The sequence below is a fragment of the Gobio gobio genome (genome assembly GCF_949357685.1).
Source record: "Gobio gobio genome assembly, chromosome: 5".
Lineage (NCBI taxonomy): Eukaryota > Metazoa > Chordata > Actinopteri > Cypriniformes > Gobionidae > Gobio > Gobio gobio.
In genome coordinates this window covers 17,504,970-17,529,327 of record NC_137101.1, presented here as the reverse complement: position 1 = coordinate 17,529,327, position 24,358 = coordinate 17,504,970, and the positions used below count along the sequence as shown (strand labels likewise).

The 24,358-nt window shown below is 39.0% G+C and overlaps 1 protein-coding gene across 2 annotated transcripts in view; it reads left to right on the top strand.

Moving 5' to 3' along the window:
- atp2b1a (ATPase plasma membrane Ca2+ transporting 1a) overlaps positions 1 to 24,358 on the top strand; it is a 42,930-nt gene that overhangs the window by 2,236 nt on the left and 16,336 nt on the right. For both annotated transcript variants that reach the window (XM_079817665.1, XM_079817664.1), the window contains exons 2-6: positions 11,371 to 11,794; positions 21,985 to 22,182; positions 22,281 to 22,538; positions 22,743 to 22,868; positions 23,602 to 23,763. In XM_079817665.1, the coding sequence (XP_079673791.1) occupies positions 11,602 to 11,794; positions 21,985 to 22,182; positions 22,281 to 22,538; positions 22,743 to 22,868; positions 23,602 to 23,763 (937 nt within the window). In that variant the 5' untranslated portion in view covers positions 11,371 to 11,601. The remainder of the gene's footprint in view (positions 1 to 11,370; positions 11,795 to 21,984; positions 22,183 to 22,280; positions 22,539 to 22,742; positions 22,869 to 23,601; positions 23,764 to 24,358) is intronic.

Below are 24,358 nucleotides of genomic sequence, written 5' to 3'. Positions count from 1 at the left end.
AGTTTTCTCCAACTCAAATCGTGAGGGTGTATTTGTGCACCTTTCTGGTCTACACAAATGCTATATGTATACACTGACCTTTGATATGTGTGATCACTACTCAGGGAATTGAAATTTTAAATGTGTTTGTGGTGAACATATTAAGTCATTGTAATAACAACAGTTCATGATGCATAACAGAGGCAAATTTGGAGCAAATGCTGAGGATTTTGTTGCAAGCCAGGATTCTTCAGAGCAACATTGTCCACATTGTAACTGCTAAGCATCAAACTGTCTTTGTTAAAAAGTGTTTTTTGATTTATTGCAGGATGGAAATATATGATTTGACTTCAGTAATGGTTTCATTTTTTTTAATGATTTACCCTTAACATAAACTAACCTTTGACTGTCAAGTGAGCTTCAGAGGCCTTTGGACTGTTATGAGCACGAGCTTGGCCCAGTTGTGTATATATATTGATTCAATATCTTCTTTTTTTAACCTAGATATTAATGTACAATGACATATTCTTATTCCTAAAGCTTAATATTATAATTGTTACTTAAGCTTTGTGAGAAGCGGCTTGCATGCAAATGATAATGATTAGGATTAGTCTTATTGTCACTCATATTATTATTGCCATATATAATATATTGATGAAAATGGTGTATTATTATGTTTTAAATATAAGCACATGTTCTTAGAGCATTCCAACAAGTTGCAACTTAGTCACCATGAAATCAAAATTGACAATTCATATTTTTTCAAATGATTTGTCTGTGCACATCAATATTTTTACTAACCTCATGTGCCCTTGTAATCTTTAATCAAAATACTCCCCACTTGCAACGACAATGATGTGTTCTGAGGCATGAGGGCGGGACAAAAAATGTCACTCACATGAGATCATAGCAAATGACAAAGATCCAACTATCCAATCAATTCCCAAAGGACAAAATCAAGTCCCGCAAATGACAAAGATCCAACTATCCAATCAATTCCTAAAGGACAAAATCAAGTCCCGCAAATGACAAAGATCCAACTATCCAATCAATTCCCAAAGGACAAAATCAAGTCCCGCAAATGACAAAGATCCAACTATCCAATCAATTCCCAAAGGACAAAATCAAGTCCCGCCCTACATTTTTTTTCTTATTCAAGATGCCGGATATATGTCACAATAGGGAAGACAAGACTATTGCAACTTCCATGCTGACTTAAATTAAGAAAGGGGTTTTCTTAACGGATGTTGGAACGATGCATTTCTCTGTAGCGGACCAGGCCCCATGCTTCGGCAAGCATATGATTTGTGGATTCATTGGAAAGTTTAACCATTATAGAGTGAAAGTTTATAATTTGCACATATTTTGTCTTGATAGTTTACACTCAATTCGTTACTTCCGCACTTATCGGTCCTCACAGCCGCACACACGCCCAAAGCAAACACACAGAGGGGTGTTTTGGATATTACTTAGACACCAAATGGATTTCTTTTTTGCATCTCATTGCGCTTGAACAGACACACACACCAAATGATGTCAAAATACCCATATCTGCAAGTATTCTCGTAAACACCATCGATTATGTCTAAAGTGAACGTAAACAGTGGAGGAAGAAATCGGATGTGTATCAGTATATTGGATGGGCGTATTAGCTCTTAAAGTGACAGCAGCCTATAAATACCTGCAGCCTTCTGTGTCACTAATGCTAATCAAACAACAAAACACAACACAGCTTTAACAAAGATTAATCTATTATTTAATTTATACAGTGAACACTGTAGTGTTATTTTACATTTAGCCTAATTATTACATTTCTGTATACCTGAATGCTACTGTTAGACTTTATTTGTAACTTTGTTATAATGTATTCATCTATGCTTGTAATTACACTGTAAACCCTAATTCTCAGAATAATTAATTGGTTTGAGTAGGGCAGGCTTAAATTAACCTTGATGAGTATTCAGAACTTTTTCTCTGAGTTCATGAAACTGACACATTTTAAATAACCTGAATTGTCTCATTGTTTTGAGTTTATTGAACTTGTTTCTTTTGATTTAGACTAGAGTAACATAAATTTAACTGAAACTGGGCAGAGGATTTTCTTTTTCCCAGCATGCTTTGCGTCAGATTCTATGAGGAGAAAAATGATGAATTAACTGTTATTTTGTGTGTTTTTTCACCAGATTAATATATGGAGCAATATGTTAGTGTTTAATATTCAGTTATGTTGGGATTTGTAGGGCTTTCGGTTACCATTGTGCTGAAGAGAGCCTGTTGGTTAGGATGAGCTGTGAAACTTGCATTTTACTTGTGTGTGTGTGTGTATGTATGTATGTATGTAGTGGTAGTCTCTTTGTTAATTATATTAGCACTTGTAGCTAAGCTTTTGGTCGTTAATAGTTTACTTTGAGTCAAAATGTTTAAAATATGATGCAATGGAATTATTAGATTATAATACTGGGCTGAAGTCAGCCTTATCAAAATGTATGTACAATGAACATGCTTGTATAGTACAAAATCAAAATGTATATGTATACTAGATTAAAATATATTTCTTCCAACTTAATAGGGTTTACAATTACTCAATTTTTCAAGTTAAGGGAAATTAACACATGAGTACCCCAAACTCAAAATCTAATAGTTCTACTTAATTAAACTTGGAAATGTCATAACAAACAAGTTGAGGTTACTAATTGTTGGGGTTTTGCCAACTTATTTGGGTTTACAGTGTAGTGCATTTGTTCTTATTTTATTACTCACTGTTCACTTGTCTTTAATAAAGTCTGAACTTTATTAGTTAGGCTAGTAATTTGTGCTGTGGTATCGAAGTAAGTGTGCTTTAAGTAGTAATACATGGAAATATATTCATTTATTTATTTTTGCTGATCCGAAAAATGACACTATCCATGACTCTTAAACCATAATATGGTCCGAACCATTTTTTTTTTTAGTTTTGAGGTCTGTTGCACCACTACTCCACCACTACTTGAATTTCAACCAAATTATTTGATTATAGACATTGGTTGTACCTCCAGTAACAAGACCGAACTAAACCGTGTGGTCAAACAAAATGAGCATGATTTTGTGCAACGCATGTAGTACAAGCTGTAACGTCATATGTTAATTAAGTAAATGTGAATGTGTTCCATAATGACTAGAATGGAAAAAGGGTAACTTAGCCCCTCTCTCTAGTATTGTTTATGTAAGGGGCCACTGCCTTGGTGTCACATTAATCTGAGGTGACATTCAACCCCTCATAAGCTATTATAAACAGCTAAAAATAGAGCGCTGTGCTATAAACTACATTTGAATAATGTCGCTATTTAATTACTGTATAGTGTCATGCTTTATGCTTTATGTTGATGACAGAGATAAAACGGCCATCTTGGGGGCAAATGTGTTTTCTGTCCTCATCTATATCAATGATGTATATTTTCTTCGCCCTTAAATGACTGGGGTAAAAAATTACCACCTTCAAGCAAATTAATTTTGATTTGCAATCAAATGTATTATTTGGTTCGATGCATTCAACTTGATTCTCAGTAAAAACAGTTAGTGAAATCCCGTCTACCCCCCCCCCCCCCCCCCCCAGTCAAAGGAATGTGGAAGCCGTACTCTTTGACTGGTGCTTACAGGTGCTGTCTTTAAAAAGTGTGCATCTAAATATAAACAGATTGTGTTTGGACAGAAACAGAACCTTCAGTCATGTTGGTCATGCCCGCATCCATTCCCCAAGTGACATTCAATGAGTTAAGCAAATATAAATTTTGAAGCCTCATCATGCCCATTATCCCATCACGTTTAATGGTTTGAGTCATCTCTGATTTACTGTGCAGTGTCAGACATGGAGGCAGGGGTCGGAGCAAATGGATGGCTTATGTGCTGTGACTGGCACCCGTAACAATCAACTTAAAGGTTCCTGTTCTTCAAAATCACTTCTTTAGATATGCTGTCCCTGGTGAGAACACAAAAGTGCAGAGCCTTTAAGTACGAAGTAGAGATAGACTGATATGGGTTTTTCTATAGCCGATGCTGATGTTTAGAGGTCAGGGTCAGCCGATGGCCGATATGTGCAGCCGATTTTTAGGGCTGATTTCTGCTTCATTTGCATGCTAAAATGTCACACTAATAATAAGTAGATGCACAACATTTCTATACTTAATTTCATTTATTGAACACTGACTTGAACCATCTCTCGAATCTTCATTTTGTGCACTGCATGGTATTAAAATAAAATATGCTATTTATTAGGGATGTGACGGTGAGGACATTTTCCCACCGGTTAATTGATGTGTGACAACACCAGTAATACCGGTTTCACCGGCGGAGGCTTTTAAATCACTAATTCTATCTAACCGAAAGTAACATGCACACGACCGCTCTGAACTGAAAACGCGCCAGTGCGCGCGCACCCAGAATGACAGCTCGTCTGTAAATGCGCGCTCTGTGAGGCCATGGGTGCGTCTCAATCAGTTCCCTAGTTCAGTAGTCAGGGCACTGATCAAGCATTGATCAGTCTTTGATTGAGATGCACGCCATGAATGAATAACAGTTCGTCCGTAAAGCCTTGTTTATACTCGACACGCCCGCACGAGCGGCAAAAATAAATGCGCGCAGTCAGCGTAGTGCGGAGACTCTCACTGCGGAGCCAGGCGAAAGTAAACAATGCTCGCTCTGTGCAGCCGTGCACATTTTACTTTCGGTTTTGAATTAGCGGCAATTCGGCTGCGGGTTGCTTCATTTGTGGGTTCATTAGCCTATTTTTTTAAAATGAAAAACACAACAACAAAACAAATGACAAACTCCCTTAAATAGGCGCTTTTACGTTTCGCTTTGAAACCAAATCTTCCGCAATCATCTCAGTCAGCTGCGTCCTCACTCTTAAATCTGATGAATGACTCCTGCCGCTGCCGAGACTCACGGTCGGATCCTGCTTTATTAAGCAGATACGTTCAGTTTTTATTTGTATTGTCTGTTCTCTAACTGAACTAAATTATTTTATTACTATAAAAAAATCTAAAAGACGGTGGGCGGTGCCACGGTGGGCAAGTGATGTAACCGGTGTTGAGTCTGGACACCGGTAACACCGGCAACACCGACTATCGTAGCAAGCCTACTATTTATCCAAAGTTAACCAAACAAATCAATAAACTGACCAAGTATTAATGATAAACATGGCCATAAATGCCATTCCCATTCTATGAAATGCATCAATACACTATATCTAATTTGCATAGCAATGTGTTTTTGGGACAATATGTAATGTAAAACGACGTGTAATAATGGGAGTAATAAAAAGGAATATTTTCATAAGAATCTCATATTTCATAAGAATATCCAGACTTAAAACTGTGTATGTTGTCAGAGAAATTCACTAAAATATAATGTCCTCTACAGAGGCAAAACCTCTATTCTGGGTCTCAGGAGGATATTTTTGTCTTGTGCAGAGTGAATCCAGCATTTATATTTAGATGTCACTTCCCAAACTTTGCAGCATGCAGTTGGCTGTCGGTCCAAAACAATAGTTTTATTCAATGGGTTTTATAGAGTTTCGCTAGCCTGCATTAACTCAGCACTGAATAAAAACTCTGATCGCGTTCAAGAGACTACATGGCTACATTACTCACCGCTGCAAAAACACGTTGTAAATGGATGGCGCTCTCACATTTAGCGCCCTCCAGAGCGCGAACACAAATGTGCAAATCTGCCCAATCGGTTTCGCCAGTATATTATTACAGTATCAACTGAGGGTGCTTAAAGCCTTGTGTTTATACTTTTGTCTGGCTCCGCAGCGCAAGCCTCCGCTGACTGCGCGAGCGCCTCTGATGACTGCGCTCAACGCGTATGACCGTCCACTCCGTGTTGACGTAATTTATGCCGCGCTCACCCTCGCACTCGTGTGGTTCTGAGCTGCTCCAGGAGTCAGGACAGCTCTGTGTCTCCGAGCCTGGTGCTGTCTGTGAGCGGGGCGGAGTAACGTAGCCCTCGCCCTCAATCACGCTGCAGTGTTTGTGAGAGCTGCCGCCTTTTCCACCCCACGCACAGAGTGAAATTCTCAGACTCGGATGCAGGAAAAATAAAACAGAACTTATAACATTGGGGCTAATATGTTAGCAAGCAAGCTGCTGATAGTTTTCAACTACAGTCCTTAAAGTTAACTGCAAGTAAGCAAATCTTCTACCAGCTGTAGCATTATGCCAGTTCCGGACGCTTCCATCGCACCAATAAAACGGGGCTGCCCGCGGACGTGTCTGACTTTAAATCGGCGCTACTAAACACGGATATCTGCCAATACATTAAAAAATGACATATATCGGTCGACCTCTAGTACGAAGCAGTTTGCATTTTCAATATTTTCCCCACTGTGCTCATCTAACAAAGCAGAAAGAAAAATCAAGGCCATTTCTCAAATTCTGTTGTCAGTTTTAATTTTCTCATTTGAATTCGTAAAACGTATTAATGATAAACATTTGTTTTAACAACAATAGTGCCATATGGAATGTTTTATTTATTATGCGTTTTATGACTTAAAACAAATTTGCAGGCTTAATTTTTGTGGTTTAATATTCACAGACATTATCCACATTGCAATTTGATTAAGTGTACAGTCCTACTATTGATTTATTCATCCAAATCCTGTGACATTTAGCACATTTTTTAAGACTTGTTGCGGTGTTTTCTGCATCACAGGAATCATAGCGCCCTAGAAATATGAAGAGTTTTATTTTTTCGGTGTGAAGGATACATTTTGGTTAATGGGCTTTTTTTGGAGGTGTCATTCAGGTTGTTCTTGAGGAGTTGTGCTTTGTGTGGTTGAGTGGGTGGCAGGCTGCTGTGAGTTGGCAGGATCAGTGTCTAAGGGTATAGTAGAAGTGCCCAGTCTGTGGTGTGAAGTGGCCTTAAGTGCACTGAGCCATGTAGCATGAGTAAGGCGGGGTCTGCATTGTACCCTCCACATAGAAATGGCCTGACCCATTTCAGCATCAGCCAGCAAGGGGGATGGGCAGTCTGAGGCTGCTAAAAATACCCCATTACCGACTGCTCTACTGCAGAGGGATCCCTGGAATCGCTGTCCTTGACTAGCATGCCATGAAGTTGGCTTGTACAGTGTAGGGTCTCCAATTGCCAACCAAGAACGAGAGGGTTTTCCTTAGGTTTTCTTGCAGCCTGCTTTCAAATGCATTGCGTTTTGTCATTGGGGAGCTCTTAGATCTCATGCGAACCTGCTGATTTATTCACAGGTGCGCAGATAAGTGTATAGTTTTTAGGGTGGATGATGTGGTGGCTAAATACATGAAATTACACAATGTCGGGCGTAAATGCCTCTTTGTGAGGACCGTCAGGAATATATCTTATAAGTATAGGATGCTTAAATTATTAGTCTTAAGGCAGGCCACAGGTGCAGGTCCAAAACCGTCCTCTAGCTTTGTATGGCAAGGGTTAACATTACTGTTGCTCAACCATACTGTGCTAGCTGTTAGTTTGAAGATCCAATCACAATGATTTTCCACTGTTGTGACATGTGACCTGCTCTGCAACCTGAAACTGTCACGGCACAGCAAAGGTTTGGCACTTCCCTCATCGTGGCCGTGCAGACACTCATAGATGGTAACTGGGAGAAAAAAGAGGTCGACTGTGCAGGACAGAGGTTATCTTGCTTGAAACCTGCACGCATTGTTATTTACACTCAGGATCGTCAGAATGAACTATGATAATTAAACGTGTACCACGACTGCTTGAGATGAGTCATTTCAGGAAGTTCTGTTTCTACCCATCATTGCTTTTCTCAGATGCGTTCTAGGACGAGTTGCTACTTCAAAAGGGAGGAACCGTTGCAGTGCAAAGCTGTTGGGCGTTTCCCTTTTCACTTCCAGTTTTAAAAAGAGATAAAAGTGAGCTTGTCGACTGACGTGCTTTAGACGTTGTTTGCCGGTGCTCTTACTATGTTTATTTCTGGTTGTGCAGGAACACTTTTTGTCGCAGCTTCATAAAAAGGTCAAATCCAGAGTTTCAGCACCTGAGAGAGTAGTTTTAGCGAAAGATTTTTCTCTTAATTTGTCTGCAGTGTTCATGACATTGGCTGTGAGAGAAGTTGATTGCCCAGCTGGTGGCCTGTTACAGAGCAGCATGCTGTTCCACGCTCCGCATGTACTGCTGCAAGTAAATCAGTCCTGGTGGGCTACTTACAGAACGAAAGCAAAGCACTCTCAACAACACCATCTTCTCATCCTCATAGTTTGAATTTTCTATCTGGTCCTTTAAACCCCTACTGCTGCTTGGTAATTTCCTTTGTTATAATTCTAATAATGGAATTTAATGAAATCTTCCTGATAAAGGCTAGGATAGCAGAGGCTGGTAGGGTATGAATGGCCACATGACAAGGGTGTTGGTTTGAGAGACAGGCTGTATGGTGCTCGGACGGACAATGTCTTGATTGTCTGCGTTTTAGTTAGTATAGGGCTGGGCGATATGGCCAAAATTTTATATCCCGATATAGCTCATTTGATATCCCGATAACGATATACATAACGATATAGCAATTTTTCTGTTAATTCAGTTTATGAATAGTCTATACAAAATTGCAATGTGGAAATGCAGTTTGAAATGATATACAAAACAAATAAAGGTAGTATGGACTAAATTTTTATTTTATTTAGAACCTTTTTTTTCAAGCAAGACTGTTGGTAACGTTAACACCTGCCACTAAAATATTTCAACATATAGCAGCAGCCAACTTTTAACAGTAACACCACCCAGACTTCTCTTGCAGCATCATGTAGGTGTAAAGATGTTTCCAAGTAGTATTCTTATAGAGCATAAAAGCCTGTTGCAGTGTTTGTGTCTGGAGTTTGTTTTGAGCGCTTATGCCACCACTCGACGCTGCTTTTGCAGTTTTTGCTCGTTGACTCTCTCTGTATTCTTTTTCGTGGTTCTTGCGCTGGTGATAAAATAAATTAGTAGTGTTCAGTGTTTCCCACAGATTAGAAACCAATTTGTGGTGGTGGGCGGGAAATTTGGGGTTGGTGATTGGCACAAATATCGATTTATTTCGATCTTGATTCAGTATCAATTCATATGTATATAGCCTACTGTACATATAAGGGAAAATAAGTTTGCCTTTTTAGCACTATTTCAAACTATTTTAAATGATATTTGCTCACATTCATTAATATTCACTTGTGTGTGCTTGTATAAGTATCATTAAAAATATTAGGATGCAAGTTATTAATGTTTTAAAATTTCACATTTAAAGAAATCTAGTGCTTGATCATGTCTAAATGTATTCAAATGCAAAACCTAAAAATAAGTAAGCAGTTATGATCTGCAATACTTTTTTTGAGCAACTAGACTAGACACATGTATATTGATTAAAGAGCCACACAGACACCTATAGTGGGTAAACCATGGCATTACAAATTAAATTAATTATTTTTCCAGACACATAATGACTCTAATTTGCATTGGATTTCTCCATGTTAACATTAATTACTACACTAATTGTAATATAAATAAGAAAAAATATATTAGAAGTATTTATTTTTATTTAATTAATTAAATGGTCATTAATGGGACATAATTATTGCACAAATAATAGGCCTATTTAGTACCAAAAGATCTCCTCAAAATATTTAATAAATATAATTAAACTAAAATCTAGAACATTTATTTAATTGAAAAATAGTAAAGGTGTATGGTCACATTTGACCACCAATGAGTACAAATGTAACCAATAAGTGAGGAATACCTGAGGGCTAAATACAAGAAAAACATTAACATTAATGTCAAGACGTTGCATCTCCTTCACTCTCCATAATAAAATGATACTGTAAATGTGGTTGACGTAATAAGCAATGCACACTATGCTGTACTGTTTACCAAAACCTGCTGCAAATACCTGAATAGTGAAACTGTCGTCTATCCATTCAAATGTATTGACCCAGCACTATAAGTATGGAGAACCACGTGACCGTGCGCGCCCCCGCGAGATCAGAGAGCACGTCGCCTCTGGCTTTAACTGTTATGCCACATTAGCGCCAAAACGCTATTTATTGTTTGAATTCCGTATTTAAACTTTTAAAAATGTAAAAGCTTAGACTTTGCTTTATAACGCACTAAGCAGGTCTGGCGTTTGAGAGCGAGAGACGCGCGTGAGTGACAGAGAGACGCGCGTGAGGGAGAGCAGGGAAAGAAAGTGCAGCTGAATGCGCTGCGTGTTTTAAACAGGGTAAAAAAGAAAAGAAAAAAAGAATAACGACGCGCAATATGTGGCGCACCGCCACGGATTAGTCTATGTGTGGGAAACACTGAGTGATGGAATCCGTTGTTGGCACTGGGAGCCGGCAAACTTTACAAACAACTGTTGTCTGGTGTAAGTCGGTCTTCTTATATCCAAACCACGTCCATGCAACAGAAGTCGCCCCTCTTTTAGGTACAAGCTCCTTGGTTTGGGTTGGCTGGTCATCTTGTTGAGAATTACCCTGGTCTGAACCGCGTCTACTACCGTCTTCCTCCATGTTTGTTTATGTATTGCAGCGTGCATGGGCATGCCGTGGCGTGAGGTGCATCTTGACGTAAAATTCTGCCGTAAACGCCTTATCGTGGCGTAAACGATAGAGCCATATATAAAACGATAGACATTTTCTATCGTCCAGACGATATATTTCGTCATATCGCCCAGCCCTACCCTATTATCTACTAAAATAGCTTTTTCATTGAAAGTCCAGTGGGGTTCAACTGTGATGTCTGATAGTGTGTTATTTGGGTTGAGGGCATGTTATAGATATAGAGTGTTCTCTTTTGTTTGTGTACATGAAAATATTTGTACAAGCATTCCAAGGTCTCATTGGACTTATTTAGCTCATTTTCATTTTGTGCATTTGGCAGATGCTTATTTAATGTATACATTTGATCAGTGTATGCATTCCCTGGGAATTGAACCTATGACCTTGGCCATGCTCTCAGACACAATTATTGTGTCGTGCATCGACTGACTATATAATTAAATGTCATTCCGGGCAGTGAAATCTGAAAACTCAGTTGTGCTCTATTCCACGAGTTTCCAAATTTAAAGCACTTTCATGTTGCTCAAAAAAGCCATGTATAATGTTGGGGGAAAAAGGCTTTTTTTGTCTCTCACATAGTTAAGATGGCAGGTCAGTTCCCACGCTACTTCTAAAAAAAAAGAACCACATATTTCTGCCTGTAAAAGTGGGTAGCATGTCACCTTGAAACTCAGCCAGTGAGTTCGTTCTTACTAATTCCAGGCCAAATGGAGAGTTTCCAAACTTAAGGTGTTTGTTGATTGTTTTGAAATCTACAAAAATATCTATTGTGTAGTTGGGTTTTGCATTTGTGTACATATTAATTGAACATTCTTTTCTTTTTTTGCAGGTCCTTGGACCGATTGTTTAAGGTTCATTCACAATGAAAGCAACGCCACAGGCTGAGGGGAATGGCTTGTGAATTATCCCAGTCCTGCCACCTGCAGTCGGGCATCCTCCTCCTCCTCTGAAGGACGTCAGCTGTTTATGGGAACTACTGGCATTGGTCTCCTGAGGATATAGCTCTCCTTTTGGGACTCCATTTTTCCACCCTTGCTGAGACGCGGTGTAGCCGGGAGACATGGCTAACAACTCATACAGCGGGGTGAAGAACTCTGTGGCCGAGCCCAATCACGATGGAGAGTTTGGTTGCTCGCTTAAAGACCTGCGCTCGCTCATGGAACTGCGAGGGGCTGAAGGATTATTCAAAATCCAGGAATCTTATGCGGACGTTAATGGACTTTGCAGCAGACTGAAAACATCGCCTGTAGATGGTACATAATCATTATCTTGCACTTGCTTTGCTTTGCAGAAATCAAAATGCAGTTCCAGGAGGTATAGAGGAAGGAACACCCACTTTTCGGATGGTTTTAAACAGCACTGTTGCATCTCACTCTAAGCATATAGATGTTTGCAGTTGAGAGCAGGTCCGTTACACTTGAATGGCATCTTGCTGCATTTTAGTGCGTCTGCAGTCTATCAGGAGGCACGTTGCTTTTGTTCCATCGCTGCTGCTGCTCGATACATGAGCCAGGGCTCAGGCAGCACATGGATAGTATGCTGATATCTTACACAATGTCTGATTGAGATGTAGATCTTTTTTCCCTACTAAACAGTGAGACTAGACAGAGGATATCCTAAATATAGCCTGCATGCACGTCTGTGTGTTTGACATTTCAAATAAAAGCCCTTAATGTCAAGCACAAATGCTTTTATAATCCCATCCGATATAGCCTGTGAGAGTGTGGCTACAGCAAGAATTTAACAGCTTTTCTAATGACTAGTTGTAGACCCTTCCTGCTCTGTCCATCTTTATTTTGCTCAAACTTTATTTATCCATTTCTTTATTTGTCTCTAGGGCTGCATATTTTTCAATCTCTTTTTGCAGGAAAGCTAAATCACAAACATGCTCCTAGGAGTATTTAAATTTTAATAGCAAACCACCTACTGTTAGGATGCACTCAATTAACTTTTGAGTTTATAACATTTACCAATGAGATTATTTTAGCAATATAACAGCGTGTAAGTATTAAAAAGCACGAGCAATCTGTCGAAGCACCTGACAACCCACATGGAGCCATATGCTCATGACTTTCTTCAAAGCTTTTAATATGAAATTCTCCCATACTTTGGGCAACTTTGGTCGTAAACTTGTTCCTCCCAGTCAAAGTGAAATAATTGACACATTCTGAGACATCCAACTAATCGCCAATAAATTATTTTTAATATTTATTTTTATTGGTTGTTGCAGCCCTGCTTTCTCTACTTTCTGTACTCTGCTTTCTTTCATTGGAAGGGGTGTTTGAGCAGGTATATAGTCTTTAGGGTAAAATGTAGAAAAGTGCAGAGTCAGTGTGCAGCCCACAGCTGTAGCTCCATTGGTTTATTACCTCTCTGTAGACATTAGGTTTAATCGCTGACCTGACCTTGATTGAACTCTTGGGGGAAGGGATTTTCAGTTTGATCCCAGATTAAAACGGCACCATGTCCATAGCAGTTCTCTGCAGGCTCTTTGAGACACAGTTCTCTCGTGCGTGAACACGCTGGGGTCGCAGATCAATACCAATGTCAATTGGGGGCTTTTGGCCAGTGTGTCCATGAGAATACTTCACTTATCTATTTGGCATGCAGGCTTGATCAGCAGTAATGCATTTTTGATATTGAAAGTCAAAATATAGCACATGTTCCTGATGGAGACCGTATTAGTGCCTTGACCCTTGATTAGTTTTGCTCCTCCTTAGAAGAAAATGTTAAAAATGTTGTTGGATGTTCTGGTTGGTGACTATCAAAGTTTCTATGATATTCTGGTAGATTAGCTCAGGGCCATCTTTAGACTATTTTATAGTCCAGCCCAGTCACTTAGAAAAAGGAATTTCACAAATATTTGGCACAAAATCAATTTCGATCTTGATTCAGTATCCATTCGTATGTGTATATATAGTTTGTCATTTTAGCACTATTTTAAACTTTTCTTGGGTTAAATTATATTTGCTGGCATTCATTAATATTCACTTGTGTTTGCTTATATAAGTATCATTAAAAATATTAGGTTGTAAGTTGTTAACTTTTTGTTAAATTTCACATTTAAAGAAATCTAGCGTTTGATCATGTCTACTAGGGCTGGGTAAAAAATATCGATTTCTCGATTTTAATCGATTCTCACTTTTACAAAACAATATCGATTCTTAAATCCCAAGAATCGATTAGTCATCCTGTTTTCAGTTAATGAATGAAATAAACATTGTAGCGCACCTCCCATCCAATAAATCGCTATAATCTTTGTACTTTATTACTATTGATATAAAACAAAGTCTACATTTTTTTTACGATATTCAAAAGCATAAATACCGCTTTGGCGCTGTGGCGCGAGATCGCTCTGCCGCAGCTCAGCTCAAGAGAACCGGCAGCGTGGAATGCACATGAACTGATCTTCTCTTCCGCCTTAATACCAGTTACAGCGCGAAGTAAACATGAATAAGCATCTGAAAGTGTGTTTAAAAGATACAGGACAACTTACTGAAATCCGTATCATGTCACATGGAATAGCTCAAGTTTCAATCGCAGAAAGATGTAAGTAAAATGGCTAATAAGTAAACAATGTCATGTAACATCACATTTAACCCAGAAACACCATATCCAGTGTCCATAAACTCGTTAGTAAGCTTTAATCAGCTAGAAAAAATAGCATTTTGATAATTATATGCACCACATTACATATTCATTGTCATTTTTAATGTTCTTCAATTTAATGCATGTATGTAGCCTATGAATAAATCTGGCAAGTTTTTATGACAGCCAAATGTTTATATTTCAAAAAACTAATTGGAGTATAAATATGATTATGTAATTGTAAAGTTAAAAAAACATAATTTAGTGTAATTTAAGTGTTTGTATACAAATCAATTCATTTTTTACCTTCAATATTAGTTGGCTAATGTAGTACAACTGACTCCCATAGTTTACAACATAGTTCAGAGATTTGTTTTCCTTGAGAAAATTGGCCATGTATTGTACCTGATATATATCTAAAGTAATCAATATTGAATTGAATCGAATCGAATCGAATCGAATCGAAAGCTTGTGAATCGAAATCGAATCGAATTGTGAAATTTGTGTCAATACCCAGCCCTAATGTCTACATATTTATTCAAATGCAAAACCTAAAAATAAGTAAGAAGTTATGATCAGACTAGATACATGTATATTTATTAAAAAGCCATACAAGCACCTAGTAGGTAAACCATGGCCTTACAAATGAAAATGATTATTTTTCCAGCCACAAAATGACTCTAATTTGCCTCTTTGCATTGGAATTTAACTTTAATTACGACACTAATTGTAATTATAAATAATAAAAAATATTTTAAGTGGTCATTAATGGACCATAGGCCTATTTAGTACCAAAAGATCTCCTCAAAATATTCAATAAATATTATTAAACTAAAATATAGAACATTTATTTAATTGAAAAATAGTTAAGGTGTATGGTCACATTTGACCACCAATGAGTATGAGTGTGACCAATTAGTAAGGAAAACCTGAGGGCTAAATACAAGAAAAACATTAATGTTAACAATGTTGCATCTCCATCACTCTCCATAATAAAATGATCCTGTAAATATGGTTGACGTAATAAAAAAATGCTGCAAATACCTGCATAGTAAAACTGTTGTGTATCCGCTTAAGCCATTCAAATGCATTGGTTTGTTTAGAAGCTCCGTGAACCACGTGACCGCGCGCGCCGCCGGCCAGGAGATGAGAGCATGTCGCAACTCTGTTTTCAACGCCTCTGGCGTTAACTGTTGTGCCACATTAGCGGCAAATTTGTATTCAATTTTAAAAGCTTAGACTTTCATATCAAAAGCAGGTTTGGCAGTTTGGCGTGAGATTTTAAAAAGTTAATGAATAACGACGCGCAATATGTGGCGGCCGGTGTTGATTCTGTGGTGTACCGCCACGAATTAGTCTATGTGTGGGAAACACTGATTCAAGCCCTTTCAGCTCTGTGCGCGTTCTCTCTTTCTCCAGACGCGCGCCACATTAACGGAGCTTAAAGGGTTAGTTCACCCAAAAATGAAAATTCTGTCATTAACTACCTACCCTCATGTCGTTCGACACCCGTCAGACCTCCGTTCATCTTCGGAACACAAATGAAGATATTTTAGTTGAAATCTGATGGCTCTGAAAGGCCTCCATTGGCACAATGCACGGTTCACTCTCAAGACCCTTAAAAGGTACTAAAGACGTCGTTACAAAGTCCATCTCACTACAGTGGTTCTACAATAACTTTCTGAATCGGCGAGAATAGTTTTTGTGCGCAAAAAAAACCTAAATAACGACTTATATAGTGATGACTATTTCAAAACACGGCCTCATGAAGCTTCGAAGCGTTATGAATCAGTGAGTCGAATCATGATTCGGATCGCGTGTCTAACCGCCACACTGCTGAAATTTGGCGATCCAAACTGCTGATTCGTCTCACTGATTCATAACGCTTCGAAGCTTCATGAGGCCGTGTTTTGAAATCGTCATCACTATATAAGTCGTTATTTAGGGGTTTTTTGGACAACCAAATATTTCAGTATGAATAACAATAATAATAGTGATGCTTACATTTTGTATTAATTTTGCTGCTAGGTCTTAAACAATACCTAATCTGCAAGTATCTGACACTTTGGCAGAGCAGCAAACTCTTTCTTTCAGTCGTAATAATGAGGTGATTCTACATTCTACTATGCATGGCATGCTTGGATGCTTGTATGTAGTGTCACCTGCTGCATCCTGCCCTCACAAGGTCTGACTTTTATTAGCAGGCGATGAAATACTGAGTGATTGAAGCAAAGGCTTACTGTGCCGTCTGCAGTCCACAGCTATACCTTTATCATGGTGTCAGTGGAAACTATAGCGTCAGTGGATATGTATATTTTGACTTCAGAGCTCTAATAATGGGGTCACACTGATAACATCGATATGACTCCTAAAAATGCGTGTTTTGTTTCCTGAATAGACCATCTGAAATTTGGCCCATGCTGTGCCCGAGCTTTGTATAACGTGTGAATTGCGCATTAGTCATAGAAGAATAGTCTGAGAATTTCCCCCTAGATATTCTATTCAGTGCCCCGAATGATAGAGGGCCCTGCCGCTTAGCCAGTCTCGCTGCACGGCACACGGCTAACTGAGATCGGAGCCCCACAGTGATCTGCCACTTTAGCTCTGCCCCGTTCCCTCTGCTTCACAATGGCACGCTGGCAGGCAGCCCTGCTGTTATGACACGTTTTACAGCTTAATCAGATCACTCAGCTTTGCCATAGGAAATTAAGCAGTCATTCAAGATTACAAGAGCTTTGACAATTGAAAAGGGATTTCTAATTAGTAAGTAGGCCATTTCTCAATTTCGTAGCAAAGCCACCACTAATCTTTCTACTTTTTCGATTTAACTAGTTACTTTATACAGCTCTATTGGCGTCACTTTAAATAGTGATGTTCTTTTCATGTGCATATGTCTTTTATGCTAGGCCATTTGGCAACTATTGAAAGGTTCTTAGAATCTAATATATTACATAATTCGCATGTGTTGACATGAGGGACTTCTGTAAATTAAAGGCAAGGGCTGGAGAATTTGAAAGGCCTACTAGTATACATGACCCACTTTCATGGACCCTCAGAGCAATCTTACTTGGGTGGTAAGAGTTAAAAATGAATGCTAAATTCGGTATTCACAAAGGATCTCTCTGAAACTGCTGAAATCAAGTAGGAGGTGATGTTTGTAAGGTATACGTCCAGCCGCAAGCGCCGTCCAGAACTCTTGATACTAGTGACCCGGGCTCTGGCACTCTCTTAAAGGTCCCATGGCATGGCATTTTTCTATTATTTTATAGTGTTTCCTGAGGTGTACTTATATTGTTAGTATGATTTTTACATCATAAAATGTCATAATTTAGAAATAAAAGGCATTTTTTCTATACTGCTGTTTGCCCTGTGGCTGACTGCCCTGCTTCAAGAGGCGTGTCTGCTGTGAGACTTCAGGAAAAACGCCCACTGTTGTGATTGGCTGACATCTTTGCATTTTAAATGAGCGGAGGGGGCGTGGTTTAACGAGGCACGAGCAGGCACGAGTCTGCCAGAGACAGATGGACCTGTGTTCACTTCACATCAGTTCTCTCAGCATGTCTCAGTTCAGGGTGAACTGTTGTAGTTACTAGAATATACTTCAGGTTATTAGTTTATTTCTAGTCAGAGGGGCTGTCACTCATGTCAGAAAGTTAGTAAATTATGGATCAGCGCTGACTCGAGACGCGAACCGTTTAGAACGATTCAGTCCGATTTGGTGAACTGGTTCGGTTCACTAAAAAGAACCGATTCAAAAGAATGATTCGTTCGCGAACAGGACATCACGGAGACGGAGCGATTGCTAACAAAGTTATTTATAGTAACTACTGAGTTATGAGAGCGCTGTCAGTCAGCGCGAGTTTATTGTGTTTGTATCTGAGAGTTCTGAATAAACACGAGTCCCAGTCACACCGAGTCCTCTTCATCATTATTCTACCAACTTTGTAACACATGCAATGTACCATTACAGCGAGATGAACGAGTTAGTAAGTTTGATTAAAGCATTATTTCTAGATATGTTCCAATCATATGAATAGCGTCAGTGATGCGCATTGAGTAACTTACACAGCGCAAACAAAGACACAACAGCAGTAATCGAATGTAATCCAGTTTATTGTGGGGAAAGCTGGCTAGCCTAGCCCAGATACCCTCACGCTTACCCCCCTTCTGCTTAATCTCACGCCGCGTTTGGTGCCTCCGCTGTGGGCCAGATGCAGTACTGGGGGTCGGGGATGTTGAAGGCCGAGCTTCGGCGTGTGTGAGGTTTATCTCTAAAGATGTTACTGCTGATGTTAAACAGAAAAGACTGTATGCACATTTTAGAACAGATAGACGCGACGAGGACGTACAAAACACTGACTCACAAGATAGAAAACACGAAAACACCGTTCTGTCGGGAGAGAGAGAAGCCGCAGCGTGTGCACGAATAATAAATAATAAGCTACACATCAGAAATCAATGATCACAGATCAGAAGGAACTGAAGAAAGACTTCTGTTTTCATTTGTACATCCAAACACTGAGAAACTGCCAGTTCACTCGTTCACAAGTAACTTTAATGATCTCTCGAGCGTTTGCATGGGCGTGCCAGATTCTCTGGGCGGAGGAAAGGGAGGAAACCGTTCCTGCTTGGACGTCAAACCAGGAGGCTTCAGGATTGGCTCGTCTGGCCTGTCATTTTCTCAAAGGCAGAGAGAGACAGCCAGAACTCGGGTTTACACCGATCAACATTTCTATCCACTTGGGGACAATATTCAGGCTAGGGGAACTCATATTAATGTTGAAATACCTCATAAAATGAAAATTTCATGCCATGGGACCTTTAAGTGTGTTAAAGGTAAAGTGTGAGTTTTTTAGCACTTTCCTTTTTCTCACCTTATAAGCAAGACATTTGTAGGTTGATTTCCACGAAAAGTGTATGCTTCAAAACATTGCACTGTTTGTTTGTGCATCCTAACCAGACTGACACAGCAACATTGGCTCAAACAATAGCGGAAGTTGGAGACGGAATTGTCTAGATGAACAAAAGACACACTTCCATTTGATATCAGATATCCTTCTGTTTTAAGCACTTACTATAGATGCTTATGAATGAGCTCTTAGTAAAAAAGAAAGAAATATTGCATCTAAATAGTAAACCAGCATAGAGCTCAGCTCATTAGAATGTTGTTTAATGTGAGGGATGCAAAACCATTGCTTCTAATTCGAATGGGTTGATGTTGATTTATTATTTAATGCTTTCACTTGTCTTGTCTAGCTAGTTAAATACGTTTCTTTCCTTTACACACTAGATCAACACATTAGAGATTAGTGAAACATTCTCTTGTCCTTAGAGGCACCTGTTTTTGTGGCTGTCAAGGTCTCAGGTGAAAATAGAAACTGACGTCAAATGATTTGGTCTCCTTTGGGAAAAGGCAAAAACCTTGGAGTCTTCACAGCAACTAGTGCAAACGTTAGTTTGAGGTTTACAACACCTAAAACGTATAAGCACTTCCAGCCACCACAGTGCTACTTCAGCTCTCAATAGAATGCAAATTAATAATTAGCTGTCTAAATGCCCATGTTTTCACGCTATGTTTTTTTTTCGTTTCTTTTCTTCTTGTTTAATCTTCGCCTCAGTCAGACTAGCTGTCTTCATGATCATGAGTGAGAGTGAAATTGAGATGTGTACTGCAGCATAAATGCATTTTTGACAGAGGCGTAAGACCTGACTCATCTGCTCCTTAGCCCACTCTCCAAGCATGGAGAGAGAATGTAATCCTCATCCTCAATTTCCACACTACACAAACCTGGATTTAATGCACTGGCGTTGAAGCAAGCAGAAGTTTTCAGCAGCTGCTGTGCTTTCATCAAGTATTGATTTACCAGTACAAACAAACATTTTTAGTTTGCTTCAGTTTTGGTTTCTCTTCCTTATTTCAGAATCTATGTATGTACATGACATTGCTGAAGTGATCTAAAATGCTATTTAAAGTTATAGTTGTAAAGTTAAGTCGCCCTCTGTCTATAGTCTAAATGCACCAGTGCATGACATTTCCCCCAACAAAACTTTTTTTTATTACAATCACAAAGTAAATAATGTTCAGATTGTCCGGTGAACGTTTCCACTAGAATAGAAACCAATTTAAGCAAGAGAAAAATCTAGCCATATTGTTGTTGTTTTTTTGTGTTCAATCAAAAAAAAAAATTGGTGTATGATTTAGTTTGAAATAATTTTCATTACAAATGAATGGCAAGTAACAAAATTTAATTAAACAGGAAATGGAAAGATTGTAAAACACAGTCCAATAATCTGTATTTACAACTCTTGGTAGAACATGCCACTAGCAACGAGAAATTATTCAACATATTTTAATTTAAATGTATGCATTTGGCAGATGGTTTTATCCATATCGACTTTGCATTGCATTCAAGGTATACATTTGATCAGTTCATGACCTCTATCAAACCAATGACCTCTATTTTTGTATATGTATACCTTAAACGCTGTGTAAGTTGCTTTGAATAAAAAATGATCGGCCAAATGAATTAATTAATGCAAATGTCACACACATTGTAGATGCCCAAACAAAAAGCTGTTTGGTTGTGTACAGTCAAAAGCAGAGCTTTTGAGACAATGAGTGTTAATATGCATTGAACCCTTCAGCTCAATGGGAGACAGCAGAGCCAAGCGGCTCTATGGCTTTGCTGAGTAATGTGGAGGATGTTGTCATGACAATAGGCTCTGCTGACCAGGCTGCTCTCTGGTCTGGCAGGCAAACCGTCCTGTTCATTCACACGTACACATTCATTCTGACGCCCGGACACTAGACGCATAAACACACTCATCATGCATGCTTTTCGTCTATTCACCACATCTAGACATCCTTTCTTTGTCTCTTAGCATGTGGTGAGTGAACTGAACACACACACACACACACCATGACTTCTTTGAATACCTGCTTTGAATTTAGAGAGTTATTCAAATGGGCAAACCAGAGGACTGTTGTTAAACCAGTGCATTTGAATGATTCCTGAGAATGATGGTGTACAATGAGCCCAACATTTGTTTTCGGCCTGTCACTTTTGGCATCGGGCCTGGATTAGCTAAGTTTTCACACCCAGGAAATTCGCAGGATCTTGTCAAAATCCCACACGCTTTACTGCTGTACGCCCAGTATTAATGGATTAGCTGTGCTAATAGCTCATAATCGATGAAATACAAAAGAGTGTAAGCCTTTTTGTAAATGTATTTTTTTAACAAAGATTTTAGCATGGGCGTGGACAGACATGGCTCAAATGTTTACCTGTTCTGTCAGACATCCATAGAAACATTCAAGAGTGCAGTCAAAACATATTATGTAGAATAATACAATATAGATGTTCTACTGTCGTTTTGAGACCAAAATGAATATTTTTATTCACCAAGGATGCATTAAATTGATCAAGTGTGACAGCTGAATGCTGTTCTTTTGAACTTTCTATTCTTTAACCAATCCTGAAAAAATTGTAACACGGTTTCCACAAAAATATTAAGCAGCTACCTTGATTGTTTTAAACATTGATGATCACATCAGCGTATTAGAATGATTTCCGTGAGATCATTTGACAATGAATACTAGAGTAATAAATTACATTTTACAAATGTATTCAAACAGGAAACGGTTATTTTAAATTGTAATATTCTCTGTGACCTTTTGGTCTCATTCTGGGAAGACGCTATCTCTAAGCTACTGTCGCTGACCCACAGGTCTTTCCTTCCTCACTTATCCTGACTCTCATAGAATCTCATTAAGTATCGTATGCTGCTGTATAAGAAGAGCTGTGTGTGCTTGAATTATTAATGTTGTGTTTCTTTCTCTCTCTTTTTCTTCCAGGATTAAGTGGGCAGCCCTTAGATATTGACAAAAGAAAAGAAACATTTGGACAGAACTTTATACCTCCGAAAAAGCCAAAAACTTTTCTTCAGTTAGTATGGGAAGCATTACAAGACGTAACATTGATTATTTTGGAAGTGGCAGCAATAGTTTCTTTAGGCCTTTCTTTTTATAAACCTCCTGATTCAGAAAGTAAAAGTAAGTAACCTATTTATTTCTTTCTGCTTTATTTCTAGCTTATCATCTCTCATTCAGGCTGTTCTGAGCTGATTTTTATTGTGTGTGTGTGTGTGCAGATTGCGGGAATGCAGCGGGTGGAGTAGAGGATGAAGGAGAAGCTGACGCTGGATGGATAGAAGGAGCAGCGATCCTCCTGTCTGTTGTTTGTGTGGTGCTCGTAACGGCATTTAATGACTGGAGCAAGGAGAAACAATTTCGTGGCTTACAGAGCCGCATAGAACAAGAGCAAAAGTTTACGGTGGTTCGGGGAGGGCAAGTCATTCCGATCCCTGTGGCCGAGATTGTCGTCGGGGACATTGCACAAATTAAATATGGTAAGCTGACATTAATATGCTGAGATTTACTTTTTAGAGGGATGCCAAAAGTGCCAGTATGACATTTAGAAAAATGTGACTACCAGTCTAACATTTCACTAGTGTTGAGTGATTATTACCTTTTCCTGTATAGTCACCTTGAAATAAGTCCAAAAATTGCTGACAAAAATGAACATTATTGTGATGGGATACCTTCTTTGTCAGGTGACCTCCTGCCTGCTGATGGCGTCCTCATCCAGGGCAACGACCTCAAAATAGATGAGAGCTCTTTAACCGGAGAGTCTGACCATGTGAAGAAATCGATGGAGAAAGATCCTATGCTGCTGTCAGGTGGGACATGAAGATACAATCCACAGCAACATATCATTAGTGTTAATGCTAAACAAACCTTTTTTTTTCTGTTTGTTTGTTGAGTCCTCTGTCTCACCTCTACCCAAAAGTTCAGTCAAACCAAATGGATGCCTAGCTTGGGAGTTCAGATGTTGGCTATTGCACATCTTCAGCTAATCCCATTTTATGAAAGCTAGTTGATCCTCTGATAGAATGACATTGCTGTGTGCCATCCCAGAAGAGATGAAGGGGGATTTGTGAGCCAGAGTGGGCACTCCTCCAGCAGAGCTTGCGTTAGCATACAGAGTCTACCCTAGCAGAAACCTCTCCTTGACAATTTTATTTTCATAGACCCCCTCCTCAAGCCTCAATAATAGTAGAGAGCTGCATTGAAACCAGAGTTGGGGGAAGAAAAATGGCCACTCATTTCCATTTTATTTTAAAGCACATTAAGAAAATGCCATTGACTAGTGCTCATAGAGCCTAATAAAAATCAGTAGACCTGCCTGTAGAGTGTTAAAAACTGTTACCTTCTCAAACACAACATTTTGAGAGCAAGTTATGTGTGAACCAAACTCTGGATACGTAGTTATTTGTCATAGAGCTGACCTGTGTGTTATTTGATGGTTGAAGCCACATTTTTAGTCTTCCGCATATTTGTGTTTTGGACCATTACCAGAACACCGAAATGAACGACATGGCCCTCTTATTCACCTCACCCTCTTCTTTGCAGGTACTCATGTCATGGAGGGTTCTGGAAAAATGGTGGTCACTGCTGTCGGAGTCAATTCCCAAACTGGAATCATCTTCACATTATTGGGGGCGGGAGAAGAGGACGATGATGATGAGGAGGAAAAGAAGAAAAAAGAAAAAGAGAAAAAGAAAGAGAAGAAAAGTAAGCTGTCTGTATTATTTGGTGTCATTTTATTCTGCCTCGGAAACTAAAATAGACTAACCAGTAGCCTTTTCAGTCTGTAGCCACTGTGGCTGCAGGGAGATGAATTGAATAGGCTGCGTGCATGCATGAAAGTGTGCTTTTGTCCATCTCAGAAAAGAGATTTTTTTTTTTTTCATTTTTTAATTTAGCAGTATTTTTCTGTCTGGTATAAAATGTCTGAAGCAGTGACTCATATAAAAATGTAACGATTTCTTGTGCACTCCATTAACTAACTGCCATTTAATGCATTCTGTGATTCACGTGTCGGAGCTCCAAATGAGTGCCTGCAGATACATTAATATTTCAGTACTTTCAGAGGTTGGGCCCCAAGATGCTGTTCAGTGACTGTGCACCTCTTTGCAATTTTGTGCGTTTGTGGTCTAGCCACTGCAGTGGTTTTGCAAGCCTCATGAGGTTGTGGCACACATCTGTTCGTAAATATTCAAGGGCCTTTTCTCTTTCTGTTAAATCAAAGAGAAGATTTGCATAATTGGAAATATGTTTAAGTGTGCACTGCAGAACCGTCACTTGCATAATGGTGAATAATGAATAA